Source organism: Pinus tabuliformis, chromosome J (genome assembly GCF_031772625.1).
Source record: "Pinus tabuliformis cultivar Carrire ecotype Pingquan chromosome J, CPIR1, whole genome shotgun sequence".
In the NCBI taxonomy this organism is placed as follows: domain Eukaryota; kingdom Viridiplantae; phylum Streptophyta; class Pinopsida; order Pinales; family Pinaceae; genus Pinus; species Pinus tabuliformis.
The window spans coordinates 411,152,928-411,167,987 of record NC_142295.1 but is presented as its reverse complement, the minus strand read 5'-3'; the positions used below and the strand labels follow the sequence as shown (position 1 = coordinate 411,167,987).

General features: G+C 39.0%; 1 protein-coding gene across 1 annotated transcript in view; it reads right to left on the bottom strand.

Moving 5' to 3' along the window:
- Nucleotides 1-15,060, bottom strand: part of LOC149227579 (uncharacterized) — a 472,348-nt gene that overhangs the window by 221,176 nt on the left and 236,112 nt on the right. Inside the window, exons 12-14 of the mRNA XM_089380541.1 lie at nucleotides 10,428-10,478; nucleotides 5,773-5,844; nucleotides 5,547-5,612 (exon numbers count right to left, since the gene is read on the bottom strand). Coding sequence (XP_089236667.1) covers nucleotides 5,547-5,612; nucleotides 5,773-5,844; nucleotides 10,428-10,478 — 189 coding nt within the window. The remainder of the gene's footprint in view (nucleotides 1-5,546; nucleotides 5,613-5,772; nucleotides 5,845-10,427; nucleotides 10,479-15,060) is intronic.

Here is a 15,060-nt window from a genome sequence, read left to right as displayed (position 1 = left end):
GGACTCACACGTAGTGAACGCAAACTATCGGTCAAAACGACCAGCAAAGTTCTCAATCTCTGCTGAAGCTGCCACGTCCTAGTTCTTCCCCTTCTTCTTCTTCTTCTCCGGACACACAATTACATAGTGTCCCATCTTTTGACAATTCCAACACTTCACCTTGGAATAGTGCTTCTGTGTATTCCCCTGTTTACCTTTACCTTTGCCTTTGCCCCCACCACTGCTTGTGGAAGCCTGGCTCTTCCCTTTGCCTTTATTGCCTCCTGCCACCAGTGCTACATCATCATCCTGTTCAACTGGCTTGGCTGCCCCAAGCTGACCTTTCCTGATCTCTGTCTGAATGCAATCATCCCAAAACCTCTCCCATGAGGGAAGGGTCTCACGTGCACAAACCCCATCAACAAAGTTCAACCATGAACGGGGGAGGCCATTCACTGCAATCCGCACCAACTCAGTGGGTGGAATGGCCTCTCCAATCACTGCCAACTCATCTCTCACATTAGTAATCTTTGTGAGATATCCAGCTGCACTATCATTACCCATCTTATTGTTCTTCAGCTTCTCCTTCAAGACCATCTTCCGGTTCTCATTGGTACTCTGGTAGAGATTGGACAATGTTGTCCACATCTCATGGGCATTGCTCTTTCCTCTCACATGAGGAATGCAATGGTCTTTAATTCCGTCTAGAATCAGCCTCTTACCCTTGTTGTTCTTTTTATTATAAGCTGTCAACTGAGTAGCATCAGTAGGCACAACAACAGGGTTCTGTGTGGTATGCACCATGATATCCCAGACTTCTGCCTCCTCAAAAATACTCTGCATTCTCTCCTTCCAAACGCTGTAATTTATATGCCCATCCAGCCTATCCTCCACCCTCAATCCCAATGACATCCTGTTGCCCTAAAACTGAAAAATAGCACTGTTGTAGTAAAGATAAAACTGTTGTTTATGAAAAAATCAGCTTGCTGGAATTTTTTGAGTGAAAAATCAGCAACTGTAATTTTTCTTTTTGCTGTCCCAAACTGCCCTTCAGCACTCAAGCTCTGATACCATGTAGAAATTTTTGTTTTCCCACCCCGGTTTTCAGTTTCTCCCATATAGTTAAATGTCCTTTCCCATAACCATACATTTAACAAGCTGAAAAAATAAATTTGCTGAAAACACAAATTCTGGAAATTTTACAGAATGCTGGAAATTGCAGAAATAAAAATCAGCAGTAATAAACAGCCATTAAAACACATTTAAACACTGAGATTTTTGGTCAATGTGACCTTGGAAAAACCCCCTACAACCCTTGGGGAAAACCAGTTTGAGAGCTCTTCTTTATTTCTGAAAATTGCCTTTTACAGTGATAAATTTTCAGCAAAAAAATCAGCAAGCAAATTTACAACTTATCTCTTTTCCCATGCTTCACAACAAACTGGAAATTACAGCAAACAGGACAGCAATAAATGTTGTACGGTCTCCTCGATTTTCGTGCCCACTTTCAGCATTAAATGTTGTTGTATGGCCCTCGTTTTGCGTGCAGAAAAACCAGCAAACTGCTCCTCGATTTTTCTGCAAACCTCTCGAAAATCGTGCCAAAATCTGTCTTTCACTGTGTGCTGAATGAGCTGTACAAATTTGCTCAACTGCTGCCTTGGAATGTGTGCCAAGCTGATGCCCCCTTCTCCTCCCTGCTCAGAAATCTCTCTTGCTCTCTTGCTCTCCTTCTCCCAATCTGCTCATGAAAGAATTGAATCGAATGTGATCTTTTCCTCCTTTTCCTCCCTTAATATAACTCCAAATGACTTTTGGGTGATCCAAGTGACTTTCGGGTGATCTCTAAATCCAATGGATAAAATAGATTTAGATCAATGGCTGAGATTAAATGCTCATTTAAATCTCACTTTTTATTTTTTAATTCACCCCACTTTAATAAAGACCCACTTAGTCATTTATTTCCAAAGTCACTTTTCATTTCTAATTTTTCATTGACTTTATAAAAGTCACTTTAAAATTAGACTTAGTAACTTTATCACTTAAAGTCACTTTTAAATTAGATTTAACTTTATAAAATTATAAAGTCACTTTAGGAGAAAAATTAAATTTTTTTGGAAACTTTTCCCTAGGCCAAAGATCAAAGCCTAAGGGAACCACCTGTCCTCCGGTAACAAATTTCAACACTAATCCCTCCACAAATAGAAAAACTCTCTTTGCCTTCTATAAGTCTAGAACTTTCAATGACACCATCAAAAACTCTTCTATGTAATGCTCTGGGTTGCCTATTTTCTTGAGTTGTGTCAGCTCTCTAAAGCCTACCTTAGGATCCCTCTTGTCAAAACGTTCTACAACTCTCTGTATGAATTACTAATAAGAGGTCACACTGGCATGCCCTAGTATAGATAATCCATGGAACCACCAATCATGGGCCTCCCCCTCTAAGTGCAAGGTAGCCATTTTAATGGCTTCCAGCTCCGTCATTTGATTAAGCTAAAAATATGTGTCTAGTTTCTCCACCCATGCCCTAGTAGTGCACTTGGAAGACCCATCAAAAGTGGGAAGGTACAACCTCTGAATGGTACATTGTAGATTTGAGCTCTGCGTGTATGAGCCTCTCGCTCCCTTGCCCTTATTTCCTTGTGTGAGCAGGCAATAATCCTTGAAGCTCAAGGCAGCTCAAAACTCCTCCCCTTGGGACTACCACTCATGAAAGTACTCCCCCATAGGCATCTCGTCCTAACCCTACAACTCCCCAAGCACCTAGAGCCAAGAACGTGGGTATAGTATACCTAGTTGGTCCACTGTAAATGTGAGGGTGGCTCGTAGGGGAATGGTGGTTGAACTGATGTGATGCACCCGAGCTCTCTCCCCCTATGAAATCCCTATGGATGTCCCTATTACGATTCTGCTGCTTAATGTCCTGCAACATTGCTTTCTGCACCTTTTCCAGATAATTCAAATCCTTCAAGAGGCTTTGGAAGGTTGCGTCCTTTTTGTCCCCCATGCTTGTTTCTTTTGTCCCTTGCTTAGGAACCTCTAGATCTGAGGTAATTTCTAACTCACTCTCCCTACTCCCTATAGCTCTTCCTTCAATAAGTAATGTTTTGTCTATCTTTTGGGGTCATAGAAGGGTTTTCTTCCACAGCCGGGCCAAGATCAAGACTCTGATACCACTGTAATATCCATAACAGGAAATAACAGTGATAACAATACTAGCATGCAACACAAAATTTTAACCCATGCAAAAATGACGATGTAAAACACAAAAAAATGCACCAAGCTAATTCATTCTATTAATAGAACAAGATGGAGTACAAATATATGGAGATAGATGAACCTGGGCTTGCTACAACAAGCAAGGTAAAAACCCAAGTGCTGAAAATGGCTCTTTTGCAAGCAATGTGCCTAGCCATAAATAATTGTTGCAACTGTTGGGAATGAATTGTTGACTTAGCCCTCCAAACTGCTCAGAAAATTTAGTGAAACTAGCCAGAGCCTCTACACCTCAAACCCACAAAAACCCAGCAAGGGATTGGCCTACTTCCGGCTTGTTTGGAAAGCCCCAAAATTGCACACTCCTTTCTCTGCCTGGTGTATGCACAACTGAAGGAAGAATGTTGCTTTCAAGCCCAAAATCCCCTTTGAAAATCTCCTCTGCAAATTCCTTTGGAAATACCTTCAAATCCTAGCAAGTATCTCTCCTCAAATCCCACAGCTCTACACCACGCATAGGTCTAGCTAGTGACCCTCTGCACACTGCGAAAAAGAAACAAAAAACCCTCTCCAAACTCCCTTTACTTCAGACCTGAAAATCACCCAAAAACTCTAGCAAGTATCAAGGAAATCACTCCTCGAAAAGCCCAAAAACCAATATGCCTTGTAGCTATTTCTCCCAAGAATGCATGCACCTTCTTCTGCTCCCAGTCTACTCCAAATGATGGCCGAATTCACTTGTAAATCTCCTTGGAACAGCCCCGAGATGTAGCAATCAACTCCCCTAGGGTGGCACTCAAAGTCCACCAAAGATGGAGGTGAGATTCCCGCCCGGAAATCTCTTGTGTTGAACAACACGATGTTGACTTGGCTCAGCAGCTCAAGAAAACAAGGGTTCAATTATGAGTTTGGAAAAAATCCCAAAATGAGGTCTTCCACCTCTATTTATCCTTGCTTCCCCTCCTCTCTCCATGTGGGCTCCACAAATCAAACTCCCTTCTCTCTTCCTTCCCACAAGTGCGAGTTCTCCTAAGGGGTGTGAATTCCTTCTTGGAGTGGCCCCTACATTCCACTAACCTTTTAATTTTCCTTCTTTTCTTATTTTTGGAGCCTTCTTTTATCAAAATGTCAAGTGGGGTCCTCCTAACCCACTTTTTCCTAAGTCAACCATGTCAAAATGTCAAAATTGTGCAAAAATGTATTTTTTAGCAAAACTTGCAAAGTGGGGACATCACACTCTCTCCTGCACAAGCCTCAATCAATGAGCTTTGTGCACTGTATAAATGAGAGAAATTTGGCCTTGGAGATTACCTCAATCTCTGCCCTTCAAAATTCCAACAAACTCCTGCTACAACCAAGGGAAAAACTCTCTCCAAAGCCCAAAATCTCTAAACCACAGCTATTACTCCAAAAGATATACCACGAACTCCTCTTGTGCCCAAGAAATGCGCAAAACTGATCTAATCTCATACAATAAGTTCAAAGGGAAGCCCTGAATTGAACTCCCAAACTTCCTCACTAGGGAGACACTCGAAGTTCTCCGAAATGAGGGTGGAACATCCGCTCAGAATTCCTGTGGTAAACAACACTTTTCTTCTTGTGCTAAACAACCCCAAGAGAAGATGAAAGGTGAAATGTAATAGTCAAAAGATAATCCACAAAATGAGTCCATCCTCCTTTTATAATTTTTTCTCATGCTTCTAGACTCATTTTTAATATTATTTTATTGGTGGGGGCCATTTTCCACTAAGTTACTTTTGCTGCCATTTTAATAAAATAATAATTTGCCGCTATTCTCCAACAAAATAATACTAGCCACCTTTCTCCAATAATATTTGCCCCTTTTTAATTAATATTACTAAAATTGGTCAAAATTCCTTAATGACTCCCTTGCTTACAAAATTGGAGATATTACAAAATCTCATCATGAACATAAAAAGGGTTGTTGGAGATACTAAGAAGTACTTGGATAGTAAGATTAAGTGTGCTTTATGGGAAGACTATATTACTGGATGAAATACAGTGACAAATAAAATAAGGACAAATATGATAAGCTGATCGAACCATTGGTTGCCAAACTGACTTTTCTCCCATCAAACATAAACGCCATACATATATTTTGGCAATCCTCCTTGTACATATTAAATTAGTCTCTTATGGTAGGAGCATCTAATATGCATATGCATCAATCCAAAATCCTGTGAGAAATATGCATATCTATGTGGATGGGCATTCATATTCTATCCAACAATCTAAGAAATAAGCAAACAAATGAATGTATGCATATGTATTTATTTCTTGTTTCTTTGTTAAGGTCTATGAGAGAGAGAAACGGAAAGAAAGAACTTTACAGGTATGCAAGGGATGCACTCTTTTGGGAAGGAAGTTTTCCTGATAAACTGTTATTTCCAAGCAACCTGCAATTATTGCAATGTAAGTTATCTCACAGGTGATTTGACTTGTGACCTGCCATATATTAGGTTTGATAGAATTTTCAGAGAAAAACATTGCAGTTCACATAATTGTGAGAATGTTTTTGATTGGAATAAATATAGGTTGGTCCAGCAATACACTTACAAAATTGTCAGCGTGCTCAAATTTTGGATTGAATCTGGAATTCCTCCTGTAAAATTATTAAAGCTCAAGTCCCTAACACAACAATATGTTCAAGTAAGTAGGCATGCAAGAATAAGACTTGATAAAAGTAGTCAACCTAAGGACTGTATATTATAAACTAGATTATGATAATTTTCAAAATTCAAACTTCCATCCACCTATGCTCTAGATAAGAAGGCTATCTTTCCTTGCTGTAGAAATACCACACTCAGTTCATGTAACGCTTTCCATATTCACTGAAAGAAAATGAAATACTGAAAGTGCAAAAAGAAAATGTTTAAAAGTGATATATAGAAAACATTAAGTGGTAGGACATTCCTGCAATACACACTCTCATATTAGCTTCCATTCCCGAAACATAACCTGTATCTTATTGTACAAGAAAAAGAATGATGCTTAACCGGATACAGTATCAGCATTCAACGTCCAATTAGAAGCATGCTCAAGCTTGGTTCAGACAAGAAAATCAAAGTAACAGATGTGAAGAGGAGAAATTTTTTCAGGTTGATTCAAAATAAGCTTATTTTTAGATAATGATTAGACATTGGAATTATATCTTAGTTTATATTGATTTCATAAAATCTGGATCAATAGTAAGGAATTCACCATGATCAACTGAACATTAATAGAGTGATCATTGAAAGACAATCTATAATTCTTTCAAGTAAAATATTCCCCTCCCCTTGTAACAATTAGGCTAATGTGCCCAGATTTAGCATTACAATGATCCATTAGCACAATTCAATTTGCTCAATTTTCAGCAAAGCAGATGGAATTTACAGTCATCCAAGACCTCCACCTAACCCAAACTATTGTGTGCACTGGTGTGCATCCACAAGCACAAGCACAAACACACATGTTACTAGCAGGAGTTGAATCTTAGTAGGCTTTATATTAGCTACCGATTCCACTGACTAGGCAACCCACAGGTATAAACGATTGGAAAAACACTTGTTAAGTCAATATATTTATATTTCTATGATTTGTGTAGTAAATGCTATAACTCCACTTGCATATTTTTAATTGGTCAGTGGCTGGTTATCATTAATAGTTTGCAAGTCATGTTAGCAAGATCAAAAGTATATGATTGTACCTACTCTCAACAATTAATGCGATTGTGAAAATTCGGTGATCTTGAATCCTACTGCAGCAACTGATAATGTTTCTTCTATTTGTTAAATTAACCAAACAAATTAATTGTAGTCTCCTACGGCATATATTGAAACATATACACTGTAGCCTTCACAAATACAATACTGTGGAAGAAATAAAAACATTGGAAGAACAGATGCACACACACAATAAACACCGTTGTTTTTGGACAAAGATGCCTGACAAAATCCAATGTGGGAAAACCGGTGAGCTGAGGGTTTTAATTATTATGCAGTAGTAATCTGAGTACAAATCTTTAGATGCCCAAACTAGCAATCTGATACAGAGAATAAACTGGCAAAGAGGTAGTGAGAAATATTCTCACACTGTCACTGGCGATCCGACTCTGATCCAAGTCCTGGATGGCTAAGCCCCATGCTACCTCTGCGCAGTCTCTGTGTGGGCTCACGCAGTCACTGTGTCACAGATTATAGCAGTTGTGTCACCCTTCCAACTGATCGATTTGCTAACTAGAACTCGACTCTCTAGTCCTCTGATCTCGCACCACGACTTCCGGCACTAGATCTCGACTGCTCCCAGCAAAATTGCAGACTCCCTCTGAAGCACTGCGCTGCCTCTTTGTACCTCTCGATCCCTTCACTGCCTTGCACTCACCAGGACCGGAAAAATACCCTCTGGTCTACTATCCTGCCGCTCACTATAAGAAGATCATTCGATCTCCCTCAACAACTTAGCATTGCTACTCTTGAGAAATTCGATCTCTAGATCTCACTATCTCGGCGTGCTCTCCAAGTGCCTATCAAGCTCCTTCATATAATCTCTCGTTGGAGCACCAACGGCCAAGATTAAAACATAATCAAGGGCTAATATTAACTGGGAGTTGATTCTTGTCTTTATCTAGAAGATTCACACTAGATTTAATTAATACTCTTTAATTAATCATATTTAGACTTAGAAATACATTAAAAATGATTAATTATTTTAATTAAACCATCTCTAGGTGGAATTTTCCCAAACAATTTCTAGGTCTTGGAGAATGCATGTGTCTTAGCCTGTCTGCAAAATCTCAAGGCTAGAGCACATCCGATGCTACAGAAATCAACACCCCCTCTTAGCCAAAAATGTGGTGTAGTATTGCACCCCACTGAAGCATCACTTTGTCTCTACACCATCTCTTGTTGCACTGTTGATGTCTGGCTCTGTTGCCCATCAACTACTACACAACTTTGATTTTTGCATCTGTGCTGCTGCAGGCCCTGCTGAACTGCTACCAACACTGCAACTACACTTCAACCTTCTCCAATCGTTGTTGTTGCAACTGCAACAACTGCAGCGGAAGAACATCCAAAACACTGAACCAACTATGGTCGGTATGATGCATTTGTCATCTGAGTCCTGACTGCTGCTAGACTCTGCTCTGTCACTGAAGCCTCTGTGCTACTGCTGACTCTACTTTGTGCCAACTGCACTGCTACCAACTCTGCTCTACATTGCTCAGTCTCTGATCGCTACTAGCTACTGCATCTGTCACTCTGGCACCTAACTGCACCAACTGCCACTGATCCATCCTGCTACTGCATGCTATGGGCACCCGTATCAAGGTATTGATTCATGAGGTGGACCTCCGCAATAATCCTGCTCATCCTGTACCTCTCTGGGGCTACAACTCCAAATCACCTTGTTGTCACACAGAGTGTCTAAGCACGACGACAACGCTCAGAGTAAGGATTGTCACTCTAATCCTTACTCACTCCGTTTAGGCTCTATCCTAGACAAGTCAAGGGGGTAGTCCCTAGGGGTAAATGAATGAGGATAGCCTGTGGAACACAGGCTCTAGGAGAGTTAAGGATGAACAACTTGTAGAATATATAATAAGTCATGGTTAACTGAGATGAATAGATCAAAGAATTAATACGAATAAGACACAACCACAAGATAGAATTATAGACCAATGCCTTTATATTCAATTAACCAAAAAGTAGATAAAAACAAGTTATCCAGAGCAATTTATAAATGTAGTGAAAGTGGCGATTATGAACGATTAAATGTAAATGCCCAAAACTTTATCATGCAATATATTCTAGCAAATAAATATCGTGAAGAATTTAACTGCTAAGCAATGATCCCAGATCTAGAATTTATCTTTCTCATATAGTCAATCTAGATATGATTGTAAAACATTAAATGCACTTGACAATAGAGAAATCACTACCACAAAATTTAAAATTTTACACTTAGCACAAAAGACACCAAGGAACTTTAGATCAGAATTTTAATTATCCCTTAGTTAAATGCTAAGCTTATGAAACAAATTTAATGTGGCAATTAAATTTTTTAATGTGACCAAACAAATAAAAAATCAAAAGTACTTAATTAAATTTAAATTTTATGGGCCATACGCCACATAAAAATTAAAAAAAATAAAATGTGAGGGCTTAAGTTCTTCTTTTGATTCAATTCCTTAGCAATTCTAAAGTAAAAAAAAAAAATATTTTTATTTTTATTTTTATTTTATTTTTTATTTTAATTTTTTTTATGTTTTAAATTTTTGTTTATGAAACAAAATATAAATAAATAAATAAATAAGAAGAATGAAAACAAAACTAAAGTCATTAAAGTAAAAAATAAGAAAAAGGTCGAAAGCCCAAAAAAATTTTGAATTAAAAAAAAAAAAAAAAAAACAAAAAGTAGAAAAGATATAAAAAAATCAATAAAATGAAATCGAATTTTAAAGAGACTAGCCCTAATGCATACAAATGAATAATAAAAAAAGGAGAATCGGATTGTTTGTGTGTTTGTATGCAGTGCAGGTCAAGAGGAGCTTGACGACGGCAGGATGGGGTAAGAGCCGTGACTTTGAAGATCGAAGGAGAGGACAATGCAAGTCTGCGAGGAGGAGACAAGATGCAAGAGAAGGCAAAGGGAGGCAGGTTGGGAAGTAAAGCAGCGAGCAGAGGAGAAATGGAAGTTGCAGAGAAGCGAAGAAAGCAGGCGACGGGAGCGATGAGGAAGCTGCGGAAGAGGGAGAATGTTGCGGCCAAGGGCTTTTGCAGGCGGAAAGGAGCAGAATACGGCCGCGGAGAGGAGTTTGGACACGGATTAGGAAGCTGTGATAGAGGGCCAAGGGTTTAGCGAGTAGGAAAGAGGGGTAAAGGGACTCGTTTTTGCAGGTCGAAAAAGAGGGAGCCTCAACCAGCGAAAAAGATGCAAGCAGTGATGGAGAGAATGCAACAAAGACAAGAAGCTGCAAAAGGATTCTCTTAAAAGAAATCGAAATTTTCTACAGCAAGAAGAATAAAAAAGAAAAACCTAGGCAGCCAGCGGTAGCCTCAAAAAACCCAAAATAAACCCAGAAAAATTGAATTTCACATCAATATATTTTTATGCTTCAGATTGGCCTTGAAATGATTGTAAAATTTCCAGATTTAAAATTTTAAAACCCTTGGACTATAAAAAAGTTGAATAAAATGTCCCTGCAAAATGATATTGGGCCCAGATCTTACCCTCCAGGGCCTAGATTTGGCTTCAAAGAAAATTTCCCTTCAGATCTGCAGCTGCAAAAAGGAGAACAAAACACCTAGAAACGATATATATAATGATAAAACTAAAAACCCCAAAAACCCAGAAAAATAATTACAAAATTTACAAATTGCAGGCTCTAATTAGCCAGATCTATCATTATGATGCACAAAAATTAAAAGATTTTTAAAATTTTAAAGAAGGTGCTAACTTGAAACCCTTCATGCATCACCAACAAAAAATCTTATGATAAGCCCGAAGCTAATTTAGTTGGGTTCTTCAGGAAACATACATCGGGAGTTGGCTGGTCCAACTTAACACTTTCCCTAACGCCTGAGGATCTAAAATCAAGATTTCCCTACAAAACTCAATCCAACCATAAAAAATAGAGCGAAAAAATAATAATAAAATTCAGACAAATAGAGATACCTGCTATTATGTTCAAAATTTAAATTATTACTCAAACCCCAGTGGCTGAGCAAGATACCTGTACTCAAATCACTCTTTAGAAGTTATCACCATTGGCTTTAGAAAAAATTATGCATGAGAACAACACATCTTACAATATTCCCATGAAGAGTAACACCAGCAAAATTTGACCCCAAAGTTTTTCTTTATTATCCAAAAAAAGATTACACAAGAGCTTCTTACTAAGCACATGACTGAGATATCGGATGGATCAACTGACAAATGACTTCCTATTTAAATATAAATCCTCCAACGGCTAGTTTGAGTGATCCTCATCAAAGAAATCTCGACCATTGATGAAGATTAAAATTTATTTTATTCTCATCTGTTGAAATATTTAAATACTTGTGGAAATTCGAAATTTTTTATTAAATGCATTTTAATTAACTCAAAATAGAATTTTTGAGTTAATTTCCCAAAAAATTTGACTTTGGCTTAATCCCCAGGGATCAAAGGTTTAAAATTTAGCAAAATAATTAATTTACGTTAGTCCCGGGACCTTTTAAAATTTAATTTTTTAGGACCAACGAATTTTGCCTTTGGAGAATTTAAATTTACTTAAGACCTAGAATTAATTAAATTTCTGGCTTAGGATTTTAATTAATTTTTTGCCAAAAAATTTAATTAATTAACCTATGAGGGGATAAATTATTTTTCCAACCCTCAAGACACTTTACATCATGATTTTTATATTTTTTATATCATAAGGGGGAAAACCCATTTGTAATATACCCTCACAGACCACCCATTTCTACAACACAAATATAATCCAACAGACCAAGCAATTTGTAATAAAATATCTTAACCAAATAGTTAGGATTATTCTCAGATCACCTTTTTATAGACTCGATCTAGAACACTAGGACTCGCCTAAGATCCTAGCGACAAAATCCATTCCAGCTTTGGGTAAGACTAGAGGGGAAAACTCTGCTGACTATCCGAGAATGGATCGGTGAGACAAAAAACCTCCCAGAATGGAGATCGTCACTAGAAATGTAGGTTTACCTAGGTTGTTACATACATAACACGGTTCTGCTAAGATTATTTACATCATATACATGCATAATGGGTTTACATTATAACATGATGATCAAGCTGATGATGATAGCTGGAAGGCATGGACACATCGATCATGCTCTATCCCTTTTGTGAAAAAAGGGGGTGTACTGCTATGGGTCGTTGACACATAGTGGTCAACACACCCCACCTAACCCTTGAAGGTAACTTGATGATCATGGCAAACTGTTCCGCCAATCGGGAGGACAACCTGTCGATCTTAGTAGATGCAGCCTGCTGGTCCTGCTTCTCCTCTTTATGCTTCTTTCTGAGAGGACATTGAGTGTTGTAGTGGCCAAGCTCACCAAACCTGAAGCACTTGATCTTGGAAATGTCCTTCTTCCTCCTGCGCTGCTCCTGTTGCCACTTTGATGCAAGGGCCACATCTTCCTCCTCCTTTACTTGTTTTGTCCCACTGCTGCTGCTACCACCACTGATGGTGCTCTTCACAAGATCTCGCCTCATATCCTCATGTTGCAGATCAAACCACATACATTCCTAATCTAGCAATTTCTCTCTGCCCAAGATACTTTAGACAAAAACTTGCCATTATTTGGAAATTTTGTTCAAATCTAATCGTACAAACTCTATAGGTTGGCGAGTTGACCCTACTAAAGACAACTGATCCCGGATATCCTAAAGCCTAGTAAGGGAGGGGTCTATATGCTCCCCTTTTTGCATCCTCGTGCATCTCAGCTTCTCCTCAAGATACATATTCCACTTCTCGTAAGACCCTTTGTACAGCGTAGTTAGTATCTTTGCCAGCTATGTGAGATACGACGTGATCTCAAACCCCATCGAGAATCAACCTCTTAGCTTTCACCATCTCCTTCTTGTATTTATTAAATGGATCTACATCTGAGGGTACAACTACCACACTATCGATATATGTCTTGAGATCATGTTTATCTAGAAGGCAGGAAATTCTAGCCTTCTAGATCACATAGTTGGCCGCTTCGTCCAACCGATCTTGATCTCCCAACCTAGCCGATGTCATCTCTCTGAAAATGTTGAATTCCTTGTCTTCTCCTCTGCGCAGCTGCTAACTAGCTATTCACACTCCCTTCTGGAGTGAAAAATCCCGCACACAACCACTGCTGCTCGGCAAGGAAAACTAGAACTTCTTGGCTAGAAGTCCCCTGAGGAAATTCCCTCAGTGTGTGCTCTGCCTTCCTCCTGACGCTATTTGCACTATCGAACTGCTGCAAAATATGCGTCCCATCTGAGGATGTGCTTTGCAAGGAAACCACTGCTACTCCCTCTGCCTCTAGTACTCTTTGATCTAGAAAATTTTATTCTCTGTCGACTCACTCAGAGAAGTAAAATTTCCACGAAAAACTGAACCTCCTGGCCAAGGAAATACACTACCCCTAGGGTTTCAAATTGTTGCCTATGCAAAAATTCAAACCTCCTTCTCCTCTTCTGCTCTGAGCTCTCCGGCTTACGATTTGTGCTCTGATACCATGTGAAAATTCAATGTTCTTGAATCGTATTGTAGGAACTGATAATGTTTCTTCTATTTGTTAAATTAATCAAACAAATTACTTGCAGTTTCCTACGACAAATATCGAAACATATACACTGCAGCCTTCACAAATACAATATTATGGAAGAAATAAAAACACTGGAAGATCAGATGCATACACACACAAAACACCGTTGTTTTTGGACAAACATGCCCGGAAAAACCCAATGTGGGAAACCTGGTGCAACAACTAAAGGTTTTAATTATTATGTAGTAGTAATCTGAGTACAAATCTTTAGATGCCCAAACTGACAATCTGATACAGAGAATAAACTAGCAAAGAGGTAGTGAGAAATATTATTGTTGATTTGGGGTAGCATTAGATGTGCTCTAGCCACAAAAATCAGTGGTGAGGTTAAAGCACATGAGATCTCCAAGACCCAGAAATGGTTTGGGCAGAATCTAACCGATTTGCGAGATATTAAAATGATTAATATTTTTAATGGAGTTCCTAAGTCTAAACTTAGGAAAAATAAAATATTAATGGGTATTAATATAAAATTGGGTTAGAATGGTCTAAAAGTCATGGATCAAGCCAAATATAATCTTAGCCGTTGATTAAAGATTTAATCTCAGTCGTTGATGGACAAACAAGAAAAGTATAAGAGAAGGCTTGAGGGTCAGTTGGAGTTCAAATCAAGAGAGATCAAGAACTCGATTTTTTGAGATAGGGTTTGCTGAGGAAATTGAGTGAGTGATCTGAGTTGTAGTTGAGGGGCAATAAATACATAGCAAAGAGGCAAAGCTAGTACCAGGAGGATCAATGTAGAGTCAGGGGTGGGAGGCAGAGCTAGCTAGAGGCCACGCAGAGGCAGCGAGGAGCTGTGCAGAGCCAGAGGGAGCCAGTGTGTGAGACACAGAGGATCCAGGGGCTGATACAGAGGCTCTAAAACTTGACGCAGAGCCCAGAGAGGCTGACGCTGGGCCAGAGAGGCTGATGCAGGGCCTAGAGGCAACACTGGGAGAATTTCGTGGGACAAATTGAGAGCTAGAGAGCTAGATAAGGTGACGCAGTCCCTATCAGAGTGACGTAGAGGACCAAAAGCTGCATTGTTGCTGTGGGACGTTCATCTGGTGATTTAGCTGGAATATTTGTCTTCGACCGAGAGGTACTACTGCCAAGGGCATTCTTTGTTGGGTGAGCCATTTCTGGTACCCAGGTTGTATTCTAAAACTGCATAATAATAAAACCCTCTGAATAGCTGCAACAATTTTCCCGCATTAGGGTTTTCCGAGGACATTAGTCCAAAAATAACGGTGTCACTTGTGTGCTTGTTTCCCTTCAGTTGCTGATCTGTATGTGTTGATATTGTACTTGTATTTATTTTCAATATTTACATGGTAAATAACTTGTAGGAAGAAATAAATTAGATAGTACAAGAAGAATTTCTAATGGGTTAAACTTAGAAATTCCAACAATTCTCACACTGTCACTAGCAATCCGACTCTGATCCAAGATCTGGATGGCTAGCCCCACACTGCCTCTACGCAGTCTCTATGTGGGCTCACGCAATCACTACGTCATAGCTTCTAGGAGCTACATCACCCTTCCATCTAATCGATTCACT